The following is a 20,296-nucleotide window of genomic DNA, read 5'->3' as shown; positions in this document are numbered from 1 at the left end:
GAGGGGTTGGGGGAGGGATGGAGTGGGAGGTTAGGGTTAGCAGATGTAAGCTATTATTGATATATATGGAATAGATAAACAAGCTCCTACCTTCTGTGTTCCTATAGCACAGAGAACTATATTCAGTATCCTATGATAAACCATAATGGAAAAGAATATTAAAAAAAAAAAAAGTAGGGAATTCCCTGGCAGCCCAGTTGTTAGGACTCTGCTTTTACTGCCAAGGACACAGGTTCAATCCCTGGCTGGGGAACTAAGATCCTGCAAGTTGCGCAGCAAGGCCAAAAAAAAAAAAGGATATATATGTATAGCTGAATCACTTTGCTATACAGCTAATTCATTCATTCATTCATTGCTGTACAGCATATTGAGAAAAAAATTAGGGCCTCTAAATTAAGTGTGCGGCCTGGGCGGGGCCCAGTGGTGGGCGGAGCCTAGAATGGGAAACGGGAGGGGCTGCATGGGCGTTAGGCGGGGTCTGGGAGATCCCGGGCCTCAGGCTGGACGCGCTGGCTGGTTCCATCTGGAAGCCGTTGTCATGGTGGCCCCGGTGGTGTACTTGGTGGCGGCGGCTCTGCTTGTCGGCCTTATCCTCTTCCTGACTCGCAGCCGGAGCCGGGTGGTAGCAGGTAGGAGATGTCGCCACGCCATGGCCGGTGGTGCCGCGCGTTCTCTGACTCCGGAGCCTCTGTAGGCCGTCGAGCCGCGACTCCTGCGCATGCGCCGGCTTGCCTGGCTGGGCTGACGAGATAGCCGCGCCTTTCGCGGCAGGCAGGCTGCGCGCAGGCGCATACGTGCGCGGAGGGGGATCAGCGGGGAGCCGCAGAGCAGGATTGCGGCTCGGGGACAGAGTAGCAGGGTACCTACGCCTTTCTCCTGGCCCCCAAAGAAAGCCTTGCCTCATCTCTCCCCTCACCCCTTGGCACTGCAGAAGGGCCAGGCCCTGACGGGCACTCACATCCCTCATCCGGGCAGCCCTTCTCTGCGCCAGTTGGGGGATCCACAGGGGTTTCCCATCCCTCCCAGGCTGGCTCCAGAGCAGCTGACAGGAGGGGGAACCTAAGTTTTCTACCTACCCACGAGCTGAACAGAGCATGAGGTGGCTCCAGGAAGCTCTCCTTCACTCTCAAGGAGAATACCCATGTGGCCATGCACCTTCCTCCTTGTTTTGCACCCCGCCCGGAAGTCCATGTCATCCTCCAGGGCACAGAACAGATACACCTGTCATCCTCCATCCTGCCCCCCTCCCCATGATTTCTTATCAGGATATGGGTTTGTGTATATGTCTCTTCCCCTCCTTGGACCCACAAGCTACTTAAGAGCATCTGTGGGGGCGGGGGCGGGCACAGAGAAGCTGAGGTAAGGCAAATAGCCAACAAATCTTCCTGAGAGGAGAGACCCAGCCCTCGGGTGTGCTCTCTGATTGGGGTGCCAGATAAAACCATGGCAGGTGGTGTTAGGCAACAGATAAATGCAGTCCTGCCGTGGGCATTCAGATGAGGTCTGGAGAGGTCAAGGTGGGCTTCCTAGAGGAGGTACAGCTTCAGCTCCATCTTGCAGGGTGGTAGTTTCCTGACAGGTCACCTGGAAAAGTGGGTCCTTGGGAGGAAAGAGAGAAGCAGCACAGGTGGGAGGGATGGGGTGATCTTGCTGCATAGGACCAAGGTCTGGGTTTAGGTTATGAAGGCCTCCACAGTCAGGCTGAGAAATTGGGACTTTGTGCTGTGGGCAGCGGGAGCCTGGAGGAAGTTGAGCAGAGGAGGGTGAGGCTTCCAGGACGCTGTTCCCCCTGCCATGAGGTGGTTTGGGCTGCCGGACAGAATCATGGTTCTCTTCCCTACAGCTGTCCAAGAGCCTTTGCACAATGAGGAGGAGGCAGTAGTAGCAGGCCGAGTGGCCCAGCCTCAGCCCCTGGAGCCCGAGGAGCAGAGAACTGGGGGCAGGCCCCGGCGCCGCAGGGACCTGGGCAGCCGCCTGCAGGCCCAGCGTCGAGCCCAGCGGGTGGCCTGGGCAGAAGTAGCTGAGAATGAGGGGGAGGCCGTCATCCCAGGTGAGAGGGGCCCAGCCTGGTGGAGAAAGGGCCTGGGTTAGAGGGTGAGAGGACCCTCAAAGCTGGGCAGAAGAGTGGGGTGTGAAGCCATAGTGTGGGAGGGATATCTAGGAGCCATAGGATACAGTTAGGGGAGACTTAGGATCCAGCCTTTGCTTCCGGGGACTAGCAGCTCTGGATCCTGATCCCTATTCCATTGAGCCAACCCCCTCTTCCTTCATTTTGGCTCTCAGTGCCCAAACAGGAGGGCAGGAGTCTTCCTTTATTTATTTATTTATTTTTGTCTGCACTGGGTCTTCATTGCTGCGTGCGGGCTTTCTGTAGTTGCGGCGAGCGGGGGCTACTCTTCGTTGCGGTGCTCGGGCTCATTGTGGTGGCTTCTCTTGTTGCAGAACAAGGGCTCTAGGCACATGGGCTTCAGTAGTGGCGGCACGTGGGCTCAGTAGTTGTGACTCATGGGCTCTAGAGTGCAGGCTCAGTAGTTGTGGCACACGGGTGTAGTTGTTCCGGATGTGTGGGATCTTCCCAGACCAGGGATCTAACCTGTGTTCCCTGCATTGGCAGACGGATTCTTAACCACTGCACCACCAGAGAAGTCCAAGGGCAGGAGTCTTTAGATTGACCTAGAGAGTTCTTCAGTCCACTCCTTTTTTTATTATTATTATTTTTTTGCGGTACGCGGGCCTCTCACTGTTGTGGCCTCTCCTGTTGCGGAGCACAGGCTCCGGACGCGCAGGCTCAGCGGCCATGGCTCACGGGCCCAGCCGCTCCGGGGCATGTGGGATCTTCTCGGACCGGGGCACGAACCCGTGTCCCCTGCATCGGCAGGCGGACTCTCAACCACTGCACCACCAGGGAAGCCCAGTCCACTCCTTCTATTCCAGCACTCTCCTTGTGTGGGTACACTCATTTCCTGAGGGCTTAACCCTTGGGTTAGAGTGCTTTCTTTATGGCTATGCAGATCTTAAGTTATCATCTGTTTTCTTGCCCCATGGTTCCCTCCCTCCTCCCCCACACCTAACACACACCCCCCCCAGATGAATATCTGCGTGGCAGGGGCCTCTAGAGGGCAGAGCTGGGCTAGTGGTATTTGCAAGTGAGTGGAAGGAGACCCCCCCATAAGGAGAGGTACAAGGGGTAGGGTGGATCCATCATCATCAGTCCTCCATGGCCAGGACCTGAAGTGTCTTTCTCTGACCATACTCAGCCCAAGAGGAAGAAGACATCGAGAAGCCAGTGGAAACTCACCTGTTAGGGAAAATTGGAGCTAAGAAACTGCGGAAGCTGGAGGAGAAACAAGCACGAAAAGCCCAGCGTGAGGCAAGCAGGAGGGATGGGGTGCAGCTCTGAGAAGTGGGAAAGAGTCTTCTAAATGGCAGACCCTCCCCTCGAGGCTCTTTGCATGCTGGGCTGGTATTTGATGCTTGCCTGTCTCTGTCTCCTGCAACGTTGGTCTGTGGCCAGGCCTTGCCTGGCCTGGCCTGTTTGGGAGGTGGGCAAACTCTAGCTGGGGGTGGAGATGTGCCCCCCATGAAGGCCTTTCTCCAGGCAGAGGAGGCTGAGCGTGAGGAGAGGAAACGCCTTGAGTCGCAGCGTGAGGCAGAGTGGAAAAAGGAGGAGGAGCGGCTTCGCTTGGAGGAGGAACAGAAGGTGAGCCAGGCCCCTGATGCTGACTTCTGACAGCTGCCCAGGCAGCCTTGATACCCATGCCGCTTCCCAACACCTCCAGCCTAGAAGAGGGGCCTTGAGCCAGGTGCAGGCCCTGGTTTATTTGGTCCCTGAGCTCTAGGCACAGCCTCTGTAAAGCTGCTGCTGAAAAGAGCCTGAGACTGAAATTTGTGCATGTGATTTATTGGACACACCTGAAGCATTTGAAGAACATTGAGGCAGAGTGGCTAAAGCAGGGTAAGGAAGAAGGAAAGGGGTCAGAGAGTTAAGGTGGCAGAGGGGGGGTTCTGGATCCTAAGGGTCTTGAGGCTGTTAAAGGGCATTGTAAGAGATGGTGGATTGTATCTGTACCAGGTTCTGTTTGGGGCCTGGCATAGAGAAGATGCTCAGGGAATGGAGGCCACTGCAGTAAGGGTGGTGAATCAACCTTTGTTTGCCAGGTGCTTCCTTCCTTCTGAGAATCAGGTGCTGAAGAAAGGCAACATCACAAAGATGTGGGGTATATAGGGTGAGAGCCAGGGCTGCCCAGCTGGGAAGACCCCATAGCGTGGTGCCTTTGGCCTCTACTGGCCCTATTGTCCAGGGACACTGGATGGCAGGAAGCCTGGCTATGGGTGCTATAGTGGATGGGCTGGAACACAGCAGAGGGGAGGCATTAGTTGAGAGAGTTTTTTACCTTTCTGAATATTGAACTTAATAATGCACCTTAAATATTCTGGGACTCTTCTCCCCTGCACCCCAGATTCCCTTATTATTAACATCATGCCTTACTGTGGTATATTTCTCACAACTAATATTAATACATTATTATTAAGTGAATTTGACACATTATTGGGATTTCATTAGCTTTTCCCAAATATCCTTTTTCTTTCCCAGGGTTCCATCCAGGATACCACATTACACTTAGTTGTCATATCTCCTTAGGTTCCTCTGGCTTGTGACAGTTTCTCAGACTTTCTTTGCTTTTGATGATCTTGACAGTCTTGTGACCTGTTGGGCAAGTACTTTGTAAAATGTCTCTCTATTTGCGTTTGGCTTATGTTATTGTCACGGTTAGACTGGGGGTTATAGATTTCTGGGAGGAAGACCGGAGGTGAAGTGTCATCCTCACCACAACATAGCAAGGGTACATGTTATCAACTTGACTTATCACTAGTATGTTAACCTTGATCACCTGGCTAAGGTTATATTTGCCAGATTTCTCCATTTCCCATGCTTCTTTGGAAACAAGTCACTGCACAGCCCACACTTAAGGGGTAGGGAGCTATGCTCCACCTTCTTAAGAGGAGAGTATTTACATAAAGTATTTGGAATTCTTTTGTACAGATTTATCTTTTTTTCTTTATTTATTCAATTGTTTTATTTTTTTAAAGCAATTTAAAAATTTTTTTTCCTTTTTTAATTAATTTATTTTTTGGCTGCATTGGGTGTTCATTGCAGTGCACAGGCTTCTCATTGCGGTGGCTTCTCTTGTTGTGGAGCACAGGCCCTAGAGCGCACAGGCTTCAGTAGTTGTGGCACATGGGCTCAGTAGTTGTGGCTTGTGGGCTGTAGAACACAGGCTCGGTAGTTGTGGCGCGTGGGCTTAGTTGCTCCACGGCATGTGGCATCTTCCTGGACCAGGGCTCGAACCCATGTCCCCTGCATTGGCAGGCGGATTCTTAACCACTATGCCACCAGGGACGTCCCCAATTGTTTATTTGTATCCACATGGACTTATGGATATTTATTTGAACTTTGTATTATAATCCAAATGCTATCAGGTTTTTTTTTCCCCACCACACCACGTGGCTTGTGGGATCTTAGTGCCCCAACCAGGGATTGAACCTGGGCCCTCAGCAGTGAAAGTGTGAAGTCCTAACCACTGGGCCGCCAGGGAAGTCCCATCCAGTGCTATCTTATTTACTTTTTTGCTTAGATTGTTCCAGCTTTGGCCACTGAGAGCTCTTTTAGTTGGCTCCTGTGTACCTTTGACATACCCTTATTGTTTAGTTTTTTTAAAGTAGTTTCTTACTCTTGACACTGCAAAATGCTCCAGGCTCATCTTGTATATTCCGTGTCCCAGCTTTAGCTTCATGTTTAAAATAGATCGTTCTGAGAATTCTGGAAAATGGGTTGATTTGGGGCGAGACTGTTGCAGTAGGTTGTGCTGGTGATAGAATGACATGGGTGGATCAAGTTTTCCAGAAGTTAAAGAAAGAAGTGGTAGATGGGGCCTCATTTCTGACCAGGGCATCTGGCCAGATGGTTGTGTGATTCACTGAGCCAGGGGCCCAGGAGGAGTACCAGATGTGTGGGGAGTAGATCACAGGGTCTTTCTGGGACATAATCAATTTGAGGTGCCTGTGAGACAGCCCAGTGGATGTGCCACTTGGGCAGTCGTGCATTTGCAAGGAGAGATTTGGGTGGGGATACAACTGTGGCAGCCACTGGCAAGGACATATTGTTGATGCTGTGGGCATGGTGAGGTGGCCCAGAGAGTGAAGGAGAAAGAAGGGACAGGGCTGAGTGATGGAGGAGGCGGGAAGAATGGCCCAAGGAACAGGAGGAAATCCAGGAGAGGGTAGGGTCTGGATGCCAAAGGAGGGAAGAAAGGATGGTTGGCTCTGCCCCAGACCACTGAGAAGACAGGGGTATGAGGCCTGATGGTTGTCCTTTGGCTTTTGTGGTTGGAGGACATGGGTGAGACCATAGCAGGACTTGTTTTGGTAGAGCTGAGTATGCAGAAGCCAGATTGGAGTGGGCTGGAGGGATGGCTGATTGGTGGGAAAGGGAAACTGGGTGTTTGTTCACGAAGTTTGGACGTGACAGGACAGGAAGTGGGAGGGGAGGTGACTGGAGGATATTATGGGGGAGTTCATGGCAGGATTTTCAGGGAAAGGGGAGCTGAGCAGCATTCATCTGGGAGGTGATGGAACTGATTGAGAAGAGGGATCCTGCTGTTCAGCTTAGGGGCCAGAGGGATCAAGGTCTTAAAGGAGCTCTGTCCCTGAGAAAGGGCTGGTCTGGATGCTCTGCTGCCCTGTGGGGGCAGCAGAGACCAGAACAGGATAGGGTGGGCACTCACCCCAAAATATCTGACTCTTGCCTCTTCTGTGTCCACAGGAGGAGGAGGAGAGGAAAGCCCGGGAGGAGCAGGCCCAGCGGGAGCATGAAGAGTATCTGAAACTGAAGGAGACCTTCGTGGTGGAGGAAGAGGGTGTGGGCGAGACCATGACTGAGGAGCAGGTGGGCCCACCGCCCCTAGGAAACCCCTCCCTGTGCCCAAAAAGATGAGCCACCCCGTCCCAGACACCCCGCTGCTCCCCTCCTGCCTCCCCAGTCAGACAGTGAGAGGCGGGTGGGCATCAGGATCAGCAGGCTCTAGCGGCTGAGACCTTGTCTTTGGGAGAAGTGGCACCTCGATCCCCACACCACAGGAGGCTCTACTGCTTACGCAGGTGGTTGGACAGGCACACAGGCACGGCAGGCAGGTGGCACTCAGATGGGCAGGTGTGTAGGCATAGACCCTGTGGCTGCTGCCAGGGGGATACTCACCTTGATTTCTCTGCTCCTCTAGTCCCACAGCTTCCTGGCCGAGTTCATCAACTACATTAAGGTAAGAAGCCACAGAGCAGAACCTGGGTGTCAGCTGCCTGCTTCTTGTGTGCATGTTGGATGCATCTTCAGGGCCTGGAGGGAGTAGGCCTGAGCGGGGGCTGCAGGCGTTTCACTCAAGCTCATGCAGGAGTGGGCAGGTGGAAAAAGAGAGGCTGAGCTTCTGGGCTCCTGGCCAGGAGAGTCCCTTCTCCTCTGACCCCAAAGGTGGAGAAGGACCTGGTCTGTGTGGGAGGTGCGAGTCTATGATCGCTTCCTCACGCTTAGGGTTTGACAGTTTCCCTGCTCTTTAGACCCCATGCTCAGTGAGTCACTGTGTTTTCAAGTTTCTTCATGCGTGTTTTCTGCCAGTTCTGTCATACTGAGGCTCTACTGAGGTGAAACAAGCATCCCCTGCCATGTGTTCCCAACCAGTAACTTGGGTCTTCCAGGGGATATAGGTTGATGTTTCCTTTGGAACCTGGGACAGGGCAGCAGGTGTGCCCCCTTCTGTCTACAGCTGTAGCGCAGGCCTCCCGGATACTGCTCCGGGTTGCGTTGCATAAGAACGTCCTGCTCTGCTTTGCTGCTAAGCAACTTCTCCTCTCCCACAAAGGATGCGATGAGGGGAGAGGTTTTCAAGTGCAGCTCAGGGGTGCAGAGGCGGCTGAGGGAAGGAATGCAGAGGGAGCGGAGGTGGTGGTGGGAGTGGTAACCAGGGGCGCCAAGGAGCCGGGGGCTTGCTAACCCTCCCCCACCTCTCCCAGAAGAGAGCAGAGTTTAGACACCTCCCAACTGGCGAGGGGCTAGGCTCACAGCTGGGGGCCAGGGCTCCCGAGAGGGAGAAGGCTCCCTCAGACTGCCGCCATTCCCCTCTGATGGAGCCCATTCTCCACCCTGGCACACTTGATTGAGGGCTGCAACCCTGGGAAGGGTATCTCACACTTTCCTGCTGCTGTTTGGAGCTCACTGTCCCCACCTACCCAGTGGGCAGCAATGTAGTCCTGAGTCTCTCCTCCAGGAAGCCCTCCTTCATCAGCTTCAGGTCCCCCTCTCCAAGGCAGAGGCCTGAGAAAAGGTACCCAGGGCAGTGCCAGCCCTCGCTCTCAGCACCTCTCTGGAGGGGCCATTTTCTGGGGGTTCTCCAAACTGTTTTGGAGTTTAGAAGTCTCTCCAGCCTGTGCTAGCTGATTCTCCCAGAGCTGCTGTCTGCAGGGAGAAGGAGAACTTCCAAAATTCAGCCTGCCCACCTTCCTCTTGGCTCCAAGGGGACGGGCTCTTTCGTCTTAGGGTTTCAGAACTGGAGGGACATTTCTGTGAGCAGCAGTTATGTGCACAGGCATAGCTTGCTCTTGTTACTCCACTCTTCTTTCTGATTGAGGCTGGGTTGGTTGGTTTGTTTTTCCAAACATACTTTTGGCCCCAGCAGCCCCTCAGGCCAGGTTTTCAGGGACCACCTGGGGGACTCCATATTCTCACTCTGAGCTGTCGCTCGGAGCCCAGCACCCACTCCCTGCTTTGTAGGTAGAGGCCGGCTGGCCAGGTCACCTTGTGCTTGCCCACACTCTGGCGCAACTGCCACTCACTTGCCTCCCTGCTTACATATTCGGTTTGGCATTTCAAACAGTCACATGCCATCTGCAGCTGGGGCGGTATCACCGTGTCACTCCTACCCCAGCTCATTTGCTATGGAAGATTCACAGAAACGCAAAAGACCGCCTTCTCTCAAGTCATATGCTGTCTGTTTGCGGGGGAGGAGGGGGCAGGTGCATGCATAGGGGCAGGTGCATGCGTAGGATCCAGCAGTGGACCCTCAGCTGCATCCCTGGGAACTAACCTTTCTCCTGAGGATGTGAGGGAGGCACGTGGCACATGGCTGTGTGTGGAAAGCACTGAGCAGTGTTATCAACAGTTATGTTAAGGGGGGGCTCATACGGTGTGAAGAGGATGGGTAAAAAGAAGTATGGGCGTGTCAGGGTTGTGGTACTCTCCAGGCCAGGGAGCATTGAGCAAAGGCGAGGCAAGAATGAGCTTCTACCGAGGCCCTGGCTTATTGGGGCCTTTTATCTGCTCTGTTCTTCTCCACGTTCTTACATTCCTCCTGGCGGGGCTGTGAGCTATGTCTTTTTCAACATTGCTTCCCCAGCACCTTCTCAGTACCTTGTCCTGGCAGGTTCTCAGCAAATACAAGTTCTTGAAAAAGTTTTTTTAAATAGCTTTTGGTGACTGTCACCCCCCCCCCTTCATCTCTATGGTGCTTCCCCTTCCAACCTGCCCAAGATGTTAGAAAGATACGTCTGTTTGCAGAGGAGAAGGTGGCAGCTGTGCTTGGTTCTCCACTTATGAGTCTTTCTCAGGGTTGTCTTCAGTCCAGGAGCCTGTGGGGCAGGTGGTAGTTTGGGGCAGATCTCTGCCCACAAGCAAGGGAATGAGAGAGGTTATGAATGTGTGTGTCTCTCCATATGGGTAGTTGGGAGAGTGCGTGAGTAGTGTGTGAAGGGAGCAAGGCTCTCCCATAGGAATCTGCACAGTGCTTATCCAGCCACCCAGAGCAGATCGGATCAGAATGCCAACTTCAGAGGGTTCCAGTGCTGAGAAGGATTTGCCCAAGCTTAGCCTCACTCCCTTTCCTCCTTTTGTTTGTAGCAGTCCAAGGTCGTGCTCTTGGAAGACCTGGCTTCCCAGGTGGGCCTGCGGACTCAGGTAAGCCCTACAAGGTGGCCTGTTACATGGAGTATGGCCATGGGGTCTGTGTGGCTGTAAGAGAGGGCCTGCCCTAAAGATGGAAAGTCTTGATGCCCCTTCCACCCTGCCCGCAACCAAGAATGAGTAGCGTGTAGGAATCTCTTGGCACCCCGGGAATCCTGCCTTTCTAACTAGTTGGAAAACAGGCAGGGAGAAAAAAGAAAAATGTCTAAACCCCATCACTCTTAACAGCCCAAATCCAGTTACCTTGACAGCTGTCTTACAACAGTCTATACCAGCCTTCTCGGCCAAATGTCACCAACGGTTCTCCCCTGGTTGGAAGAGAGACTCTCTCAGGGGTCCTGCAGGGTCCCAGGACCAGAGCCCTTTCTCTCTGGGTCCCTCCAAAGGAGAAACATGGAGTCACATTGCAGGGTGGCCATGAGAAGGAGAGGAGGAGATTTGGCTGTGGTGGGAGGGAGGTTGCGAGTGCCTTTTCTGGGGATGGCAGCACCCATCTCTGCTCTGAGAACTGTTCTCCTCATAGGACACCATAAACCGCATCCAGGACCTGCTGACTGAGGGAACTCTTACAGGTGAGAGGATAAGAATCAGTCATTACGGGCCCTGGCCTTGGGGAGTATCTAGCCATGTGGGGCTGCAGGGACTTATTGCAGAGGTAGGATGACCACCCTGGGTTGGGGGAGCAGTGTACTGAGGAGGGGGATGCAGTTACAAGGAGGACATGCTAAGGCCTGGGGATGGCTTTGAGTGACGAGGACAGGCAAGGAAGCCTGATTTGAATCACCTAGTCAAGATTGGATACAGCCAGGAAAGGCCAAGTAGACAGGCAGGAGGGGTGGGTGGGTGGGCATCCTCAGGTCAGGTGGGGAGGGCTCAGCCCCACAACCTGCATGTCCCCACAGGTGTGATTGACGACCGGGGCAAGTTCATCTACATAACCCCGGAGGAACTGGCTGCCATGGCTAACTTCATCCGACAGCGGGGCCGGGTATCCATCACCGAGCTTGCCCAGGCCAGCAACTCCCTCATCGCCTGGGGCCGGGAGCCCCCTGCCCAGGTCCCAGCCTGACCTAGCCCTTCCCTCTTGGACTCAGAGCTGGCATGGTCTAGCTGGCTATACATCTTTATCCCTCCCTTCCATCCTGAGGCAGTGATGGAGTGTGGCCAGGCAGTTATAGATTAAAGGTCTATGAGCACTGGTGAGCTTGGTGTGGCTTGGTGTGGCAGAAGGGGTGCTAGGTGAGCAGGTGAAAATCTCAGCCTCAGAATATATCTTGGGAGTGGGGGTGGGGTCCTTTGGAGGCAGATACAAGTTCTGTTCTTATCAAGCATGCATTCCTCCATTCATTCAATAAAAAGCGTTTACCCTGTTCCTTTGTGTCCTGCAAGCCCAGCCCCCAAGGCCTGGATGAGGTCTTACTCCTCCTCCCCTACTTTACCAGAGCCAAAGTGGGAATCCTCTTGGGCCACATCTCCCTGAACTGAGGAAGGAGTTCTCACCATGAGAGCCCTTAGGAAGAAGAGTTAATGAGAAGTGCCAAGGATAGAGTCCTAGGGAACATCAGCCTTAAGAGGGACGGAAGGGAGGTCAGGGAGGAGAGAGGCTGGGCCAGCTGCTTGTGGGACAGGGAGAAGAAAGGGGAAGACCCGTGTGAGCTGGATAGATGTGCAGTGGAGGGACATTGCTTCATATAGTACCTCACGTGAATTCAGCTCTACATCCTTGACAAAAAGTTTGAATGGTGTGGGTGATTCCACCCACTGGTGGATGTAAGGACCATATGCTCAAGAGTGGGTTGAGATGGGAGATGTGTGTCTCCTGTAGGGTCAGCACTCTGGTTCCTGTGAGCTGTTCATGGCATGAACTTCCTGCTGTGCTGAGGGTGAGGCATCTGTTTAAATGTGTATTTTTTATGCAAGATGGCCCCTAAACACAACCACATACTTCCTCTAGTGCCTGGTGGAGAAGGGCAGCTTTCTGTTCTGGTCTAGGAGGAAACGGTCTGTGTAGATGGTGATGGGGAGACAGGACATCAGGCTCCGATAACAGAGCCTTCCTGAGGGATTGTCAAGGGTGATTTTGACTCATTTGATGCCATAAGCATAGACTATAGAACCTAAATTCCAAATAAGGCATAACTCTGCTACTTCTATCAGCGATAGACACTTGAAGTCACCTGGAGCTGGGAAGGGCCACATGCATTGTTTGGAAGGCCATTTGGGAGCCCACAGTCTAGTAAGAAGGAAGAAATAGACATAGATAACCACAGTAAGAGATAGAAAGATAAAATTCCAAAGAGAAAAGAAGAGCTTACAGTTAGAGCAGTGGTTCTCAGCCCTGGTTGCTCGTTAGAATCACGTGGGGAGTTTACCGCAGTCTCGTGCCAGGCTGCACCCTGGACCAGTTCAATCAGAATCTCGGGTTGGGGTCCAGGGAACATAAGTAAGAGATTACAATGTGTAGCCGAGGTTGAGAGCCAGTGAAGGAAGTGAGGGTGGGGTGGAAAGGCAGGCTGTAAAGTTGCAAGTAATTAAAATCCCCAGTGGAAGGAGCTTCTCTGGAAGAGCAAGACAGTAGCTCCAGGTCTCTTCCATCCTTTCCCTCAACCATCCTCAGCCACTGCCATCCACGTAGCAAGATGACTATGGCGGCCCAAGCCGCCACATTCTACCTTCAGGACACTGCCCACAGGCCTGGAGTAAGAAAAGGGCACAACCCTTCCTCATATCCCAGAAGGCTTCTAAGACTCTGGGATATGAGGACTTCCTGGCAGTCCAGGACTTAGAAGGCTTCTAAGTCCCAGGGGCTTAGTGTAGAGGGGGAAAACCTATAACCCTTTGTGCATTATTTAGTAATCAATCTACTAGTCTAATAAAAGTATCAAATGAATAGTTCTTCAGATAGTAAGCGATTAACATTTTTCTAAATATGTACAAACTGTTTTAACAACTAATAAATGAAAACTTTCAGGTTTAACCACTTACACAAATTTTCAAGTGTTTAAGCATTAATTATTACTTAAATATTTCTAAGCATTTAAACTCCCCAAATTAGTACAGTTGACCCTTGAACAACACAGTGGGTTGGGAGCGCTGGCCCTCTGCACAGGCAAATATCTGCATATAAGTTATGGCTGGCTCTCTATACGGAAGTTCCTCCCTATCTGTGATTCTGCACCTGCGGATTCAACCAACCACAGATTGTGCTGTACTGTAGTATTTACTGCTGAAAAAAATCTGCATGTAAGTGGATCCAAGCAGTTCAAACCCATGTTGCTCAAGGGTCAGCTGTATATGAAATTATTTTAAATACTTTTATACCTTAAAAAGTTGACCAGACACACATGGTATCATAGCAATTACATTCCTGATCTGTACATGTAATGCTAAAACTGATTATAAACATTTAAATACCATGGATTTCCATTTGCTTATTCACTAACTCCATTTTTATTTTTATTTTTTCCTGAGGGTACAGTTTTTACTTATCCTGGAGCACCAGGGTGGTTATTTCAGGTGGCTGAGAATATAAATGACTGAAGGATGGTGATTCAGAACCAGGGACCTATCTGAGTCCTCAACCTGTTGTGTGGCTCCTCTTTCACAGATTTCCCCCTTCCATCAGGAACTCTAGACTGATGCTTCAACCAATCAGATAAGTTTTGATTTTTGTAACCCCTAAATTACACAGTGCTTGTTGTGCTAGTTCTAGGTGCCTTATCCTCACAGCCCAGCCCAACAGGTCTATTTTGAAAGCACTTTGCTCCCAATAGAGTCCAGTGTGGTTCAGTTAGGTTCTATCACTACTTTTTTTTTTTTTTTTGCCGCACCGCACAGCATGCAGGATCTTAGTTCCCCGACCATGGATTGAACCCGTGTACCCCTGCAGTGGAAGCACAGATTCTTAACCGCTGGACTGCCAAGAAGTCCTACAACTTTTCTTTTTAAGGCACCTTCAAGGTATATTGACAAGCAGAGGTTGGAGAGCCATATAATAAACTTGTCTTATCAAAATGGTTGTTTACAAAATTGGTCAAGAGTTGGAAAATTATTAAATACTAAGTATGAGGCAGGATGCTAAGCACCCCAGGGAATCACAGTAAACAAAACATGTCCCCATCCACAATTGGGGGCAGGGCAATGCTATTAATGTAGCAGGGATACCACCCATCATTCAGCCAACAGGTGCACGGCCTGTAATTACAAGGTGAGGCCTTTTGGGCTGAGGAGAAGCCAGGTGTGCAGAATGTGAAGGTTTGTGCTTCACTGAGGGGCATGGAGTGTTGGGTGGAGGAAAGGAAAAGGTGGGGGCAAAGGTGAGACAGGGTGGAAAGGGAGCTTGGGACCCAGCTGGGAAGGGTGGTAAATACTGAGCCCAGAGATTTGGGCTGTATTTAGTGAAGTGTCGGGGGGATGTTTAATTAGTGTTTTAAATCACTAACTCATTTCTTAGGCCTTCTTCGCAATCTTCATATCCCACAAATCTTTATTACTCTATCACCTCCTCCCTCCACGCCCCCGTTGTACTGTTGGAGGGCACTGCAGCAAGCCTTCACAAGTGCATGCCCCAGACACCTCCAGTCCTAAGCCCTGGCCCCAAGATTGGAGACAACTATTCTACCAATGCTGTGTTTTTCAAAATTTTTTGACAGTATCTCTTACTAAGAAATCCGTTTTACATCATGTGTGTGTGCATATATAGAGATAATGAACAGGCTAAAGTTTCACAGTAATCCTTTGCTTATCATGGTTTGATGCATGTTGATATTTGTTTCTCTATTCTTTTTTTTTTGGCTACCCCGAGCAGCCTGCGGGGTCTCAGTTCCCCAACCAGGGACCGAACCCGGGCCATGGCAGTGAAAGCGCAGAATCCCAACCACTAGACCACCAGGGAACTCCCTGTTTCTCTAACCCACTCACAGATCTCGACCTACAGTTTGAAAAACAGGGTTCTAAGGAGCCTGTTCCTTTTGTATTGACAGGGCAGTATGAGTGAAGAGTTGTGTATCATACATAACTTTTAGTAGTCACAGAATTGTACCAAAAGCAATGTAGACTATAGTGGGGACATTGAAAAGAATTTTTTTGCTTGGTTTATTCTGACACCATATATAATTTTTGACTGGTTAATGCAGTATTTGATTACTCGTTACAGGGAAGTGTGTAAAGGAACCTCATAAGAGAACCTACCAAATACTGATACTGTAACACTAAACTTGTTTAAATATATCCCTTTATATAACCTGCTAGATTTACTCTGACCAATTTTAGTCACTTTAACTTTCTTATATGATTTTACAATTTGACTTAAATTTCTAACATGATACAAAAAACGCATCCATAATAATAATAATTACACCAAAACTAAAACCAGTAATGTTATGACTGTATCGTAACTGAGTAAGTGAGGTAAATACTTCTGTTGTTTTATTTTCCTTTATTCCTCATCAATGAGGTAAGTCAAGTCACTTTTTTGTTGGGCTAAACCTCATAGTAGCTGTGTAGACACACGCTTGATGTCTAGTTTGACAGTTGTCTTGATGCCTTTTTAGTTTGTGTGTATTGGACACATGGGAAATGTGGGCCCCCAAGGCAGGTTATAAAAGTTTCATTTAACCACCAGTGTACCTATCTGTAATGATAATGTACAGAGTTTACAGAGAAGACTTTCTGCTGGACAAATTTACCCCAGATTTTACAAAAATTAAATCTGGTAACATTTTTGGAGTTTGCAAGTTTCCATAAGATTGATTAGAGGTTTGGGCATGACCATAATTTCCATGATGCAATAATAATTTAAAATATTATTTTGCTTGGGGCTTTAAGAAGGACCAACATGCTTCACAAATAGAGGTGAGTGCATAAAACTCACCTGAGATGGCAGGTGGGGTGGTGACTTGTATTCCTTTTTACCTTGTTTCTAAATATCTTGCAGTGAGGTTTATATAATATAGGTACAGATAAGTCTGTTTGTTAGTATTATATAAACAAAGCATCAATTATGTAAAAACAGAAAAGAAAAATGTTACAGAAAAGAAAAATTCCTGGGGAACATAAAGCCATCTCTGTCTTAGGTAAAATGTGCCATTAGTAAAGAATAGTGGTAAAAAAGAGAATATAATCTAATAATGTTTTTGTATTTTTCCTTTAAATTTTTTTTTCATGGGCCGTGTGTGTGTGTGTGTGTGTGTGTGTGTGTGTGTGTGTATGTGTGTGTGTATGTGTGTGTGAACATCAGCAGTTTGTAAAACACCCCAGCATGCTTGGGTCATCAACATTTCACTTATAGTTTTATATTGGTCTAGATAACCCCCAAGACTTTTACTGGTCATTCCTAAGAATTTTTGTCCCAATTAGGGAGGTTTTTATTTCCTTTATTTATAAAGCAAGCTGGAAGAAGCTTTAGTACAAACATCCAAACTTTAGCATGGATTTAAGTGCCTGCTCCTCAATTTGGCATCTGGAGATACTGCCCAGTCATCCCAGAGACGAAGCCCCTAATTCCCTTCTGGATAACTTGGTGGGTAGGACGCCCAAAGGATCACAACAGCCTGCTAATTTGATAGGTTTTCATTTGCATCTCTTCAATATCAGCTGAAGATGTTTACAACTGCTTATTAGCCATTTGTATTCTGTGAATGATATATTTCTATCTTTTACCCATTTATCTATAGACCCAGGGTTTTTGTGGTTTCATTCATCATTCAGCAAATGAATGTTGAGTGTCTGTTATGTGCTTGCATTAGTTTTCTAGTGATGCTGTAACAAATTACCACAAACTTAGTGTTGTAAAACAACACAAATTTATTATCTTGTAGTTATGTAGAAGTCCAACACAGGTCTTACTGGGCTAAAATCAAGGTGGGCTATATTTCTTTCTGGAGGCTCTTCTCCATCTTCAAGAGACCACCCATATTCCCATGGCCCCCATCCTCCATCTGCAAAGCAAGCTACGTTGTATCTCTCTAACCATACTTCCATAGTCACATCTCCCTCCCCGCCCCCCGCATCCACCACCGACTTCCTCTTCCATTTTTTTAAAAAAATATTTATTTATTTGGATGTGCTGTGTCTTAGTTATGGCATGCAGGATCTTCACTGCCTTGTGCAGGATCCTTAGTTGGGGCATGTGGGATCTAGTTCCCTGACCAGGGTTCGAACCCAGGTTCCCTGCATTGAGAGTGTTGAGTCTTAGCCACTGGACCACCAGGAAAATCCCCCTCTTCCACTTTTAAGTACCCTTGTGATTACATGGAGCCCACTTGGATAATCTCCCAATTTTAAAGTTATTAGAAAACTTAATTCTATCTACATCTTAATTCTCCTTTGCCATGTAACCTAACATAGTCACGGGTCCTGGGAATTAGGACTTGGACGTCTTTGGAAGGCCATTATTCTGCTTACCAGAGTATTAAGATGGAAATATGGAATTTTAAAAAAGGATCCTGTCTACATAGGTGCTACAAGCTAGTGGGGAAGACAGGTGATTAATCAATCACACAATTTTCTTCTTTTGTCTCATTTGTCAGATTTTGGCATTAAGATTATTCTACCTTTATAAATTAGAGAGCTTTCCTTTATTTTTAATTTTATTGAAGTATAAAAAAGTTTATTTAATTTTATTGAAGTATAAAAAAGTTGATTTAAAAAAGTAGTGTTAATTTCTGCTCTACAAAGTGACTCAGTTATACATACATATTTTCTTTTTCATATACTTTTCCATGATGGTTTATCACAGGATATTGAATAGAGTTCCCTGTGCTGCACAGCAGGACCTTGTTTATTATTCCTATATATAATACTTTGCATCTGCTAATCACAAATTCCCAATCCTTCTCCCCAAGCCCCCTTCCCCTTGGCAACCACAAGTCTGTTCTCTATGTCTGTGAGTCTGTTTTTGTTTCGTAGATATGTCCATGTGTGTCGTATTTTAGATTCCATATAAAAATATCATATGGTATTTGTCTTTCTCTTTCTGATTCACTGAGCTTAGTATGATAATCTCTAGGTCCATAGAGCTTTTCCTCTTTTCCTATGATTTAGAATGACCTGTTTATAGATAGGTAGAACTCAGCCATAGAACAATCTAGGGCCAGTGCCATTTAAAAGGGTAGACCTTTGGGACTTCCCTGGTGGTCCAGTGGTTAAGACTCTACACTTCCACTGCAGAGGGCACAGGTTCGATCCCTGGTTGGGGAATCAGATCCCACATGCCACGTGATGTGGCCCCCCCAAAAAAAAAGTAGATTTTTTTTTTTTTTTGTGGTACGCGGGCCTCTCACTGCTGTGACCTTTCCAGCTGCGGAGCACAGGCTCCAGACGCGCAGGCCCAGTGGCCATGGCTCAAGGGCCCAGCCGCTCCGCGGCATGTGGGATCCTCCCGGACCGGGGCATGAACCCGCATCCCCTGCATCAGCAGGCGGACTCCCACCCACTGCGCCACCAGGGAAGCCCCAAAAGGTAGATTTTTAACAATGCTAATTCTTTTTGTAGTTATTGATCTTATTAAAAACTATAATGTTTTAATGTTTAACCATTTTTCTGTCTGGAAGCTTTAGTGCAATAAAACAAAACATTGAAAAAGAAAAGCTCATTTTGTTATAGATAAAATGATTGCATCCTAGGAACCTCTTTTATACTTCAGGCTTGCTTCCCTACCCTCCAGGTCTGTAACTTGAGTGCACTTCTTCAGCAAGACCTTCTATCTTATTCAGAATTGGGATCCCCTGCAGTCTCAACTTCTCCTTAGTACTTACCACTTTCTAATTCACTATATATTTTACTTATTGTCTCCTCCCACTAGAATGCAAACTCCATTGGGGCAGGGATTTTTGAGCAAATATTTAATATCTAATAGTCTGTCTAAATTTTCAGAGCTTACTCACCTGTTTATTCTTGCAAGCAAACTTCTTTACCTTAAAAAAATTTTTTTTTTACAAAAGTAACACATGCTTGTTTTAAAAAGTGCAAACATTACCAAAGTGCCTAGAGTCCTCTCTTCTGTCATACTCCCTGAAATCCCACCATCTCAAGGTAGCCACTGTTAATAGTTTGGTATGTATCTTTCCAGACTTTTCTATGCGTGTACATATATATTCTTTAAAAAATAATAGAAAAATTAGAGTATAGTGTGTATACATGTGATTCTGCCACTTGCTTTTTTGGACTTGCATTGCATTGGTTGCATTGTTATTCACTTGATCAATCTTCTCTTAGCAGATTGATGTATTTAGGTTTAAAAAAACTTTTTTTTTTTACTATTACACCATTATGTCAATGACTGTCTTTGTACATCTGTCATATTATTTGTGGTGGTATTTCTTCCAGAAATGGAATTGTTGGGTCCGAGGATATATGCATTTCTCATTTTAATAAATTACCCAATTGTCCTCCCAAAAGGTTGAACCAATTTATACTCTCAAAAATACTTTGTGGGGCTTCCCTGGTGGCTCAGTGGTTAAGAATCCGCCTGCCAGTGCAGGGGGACACGGGTTCTATCCCTGGTCCTGGAAGATCCCACAATCCGCGGAGCAGCTAAGCCCGTGTGCCACAACTACCGAGCTCGTGCTTTAGAGCCCGTGCAGAAGCACCGCAATGAGAAGCCCACACACCGCAACAAAGAGTAGCCCCCGCTCACGGCAACTAGAGAATGCCGGCGCACAGCAATGAAGACCCAACGCAGCCAAAAAAAAAAAAAACACTTTGTGACTTCCTATTTCCCTACATCCTCACCAACGTGGGTTTTTAATTCTTGTTAGCCTGATACACCCTTTTTTTTGGCTGTGCCTCGCAGCTTGCGGGATCTTAGTTCCCGGGCCCTTGGCGGTGAAAATGAGGAGTCCTAACCACTGGACTGCCAGGGAATTCCCTGTTAGTCTGATATACTCTTGTTTTAATTACTTGCTCTTCACCCCATTGGTGAGGCAGAGATTCCCTCCTTAGGGTTATGGAGATGGCCAAACACAATACCTGACACTGAGCAGGTGAGGTTGACAGCACATATACTCACAGCCCAGGGGAGGAGAACACCACAAGCCACCCAGGGCCACACAGGTGTTGCACTCAGGAATACAGTGAACAACCAGGGACTGTGGGAGGCAGACTTTGTAGCAGCAAGAGGGTGAGTGCCCACTGGTTCCTGCAGGGGATCTGATTCGCTTGTTTGAATAAATCTGAGGGCCGGCAGAGAACTGAAACGCACTACAATACTCAGAGATAAGCAGAAACTGCACCTCATCCATTTGATAAGGAGGATTGTTTGACTAGGGCAACTTTCAGTTAGACCATTTGAGG

The 20,296-nt window shown here is 48.4% G+C and overlaps 1 protein-coding gene across 1 annotated transcript; it reads left to right on the top strand.

The window, feature by feature from the left end:
- The first annotated feature begins 351 nt into the window (after positions 1-351).
- DDRGK1 (DDRGK domain containing 1) lies at positions 352-11,375 on the top strand. The gene is made up of 9 exons (XM_027078787.1): positions 352-629; positions 1,844-2,050; positions 3,258-3,370; positions 3,599-3,700; positions 6,824-6,946; positions 7,278-7,316; positions 9,941-9,997; positions 10,527-10,575; positions 10,906-11,375. Exons 1-9 carry the CDS (start codon positions 440-442, stop codon positions 11,070-11,072), a joined length of 1,047 nt encoding a protein of 348 aa, XP_026934588.1. The 5' UTR covers positions 352-439; the 3' UTR covers positions 11,073-11,375.
- The last annotated feature ends 8,921 nt before the right edge of the window (positions 11,376-20,296 follow it).

The sequence above is a fragment of the Aethalodelphis obliquidens genome, unplaced genomic scaffold, assembly GCF_003676395.1.
Source record: "Aethalodelphis obliquidens isolate GAN/ISIS:26980383/991018 unplaced genomic scaffold, ASM367639v1 scaffold42, whole genome shotgun sequence".
In the NCBI taxonomy this organism is placed as follows: Eukaryota; Metazoa; Chordata; class Mammalia; order Artiodactyla; family Delphinidae; genus Aethalodelphis; species Aethalodelphis obliquidens.
This window is presented reverse-complemented; position numbering and strand designations above follow the sequence as displayed.

Excerpts from the sequence above, each read along its gene's own strand:
- DDRGK1 (XM_027078787.1), top strand. The coding sequence starts at position 440 with ATGGGAAACGGGAGGGGCTGCATGGGCGTTAGGCGGGGTCTGGGAGAT. Across the intron at positions 7,317-9,940 it reads AGTTCATCAACTACATTAAG|CAGTCCAAGGTCGTGCTCTT; the intron begins GTAAGAAGCCAC and ends TTTTGTTTGTAG. Across the intron at positions 9,998-10,526 it reads AGGTGGGCCTGCGGACTCAG|GACACCATAAACCGCATCCA; the intron begins GTAAGCCCTACA and ends TTCTCCTCATAG.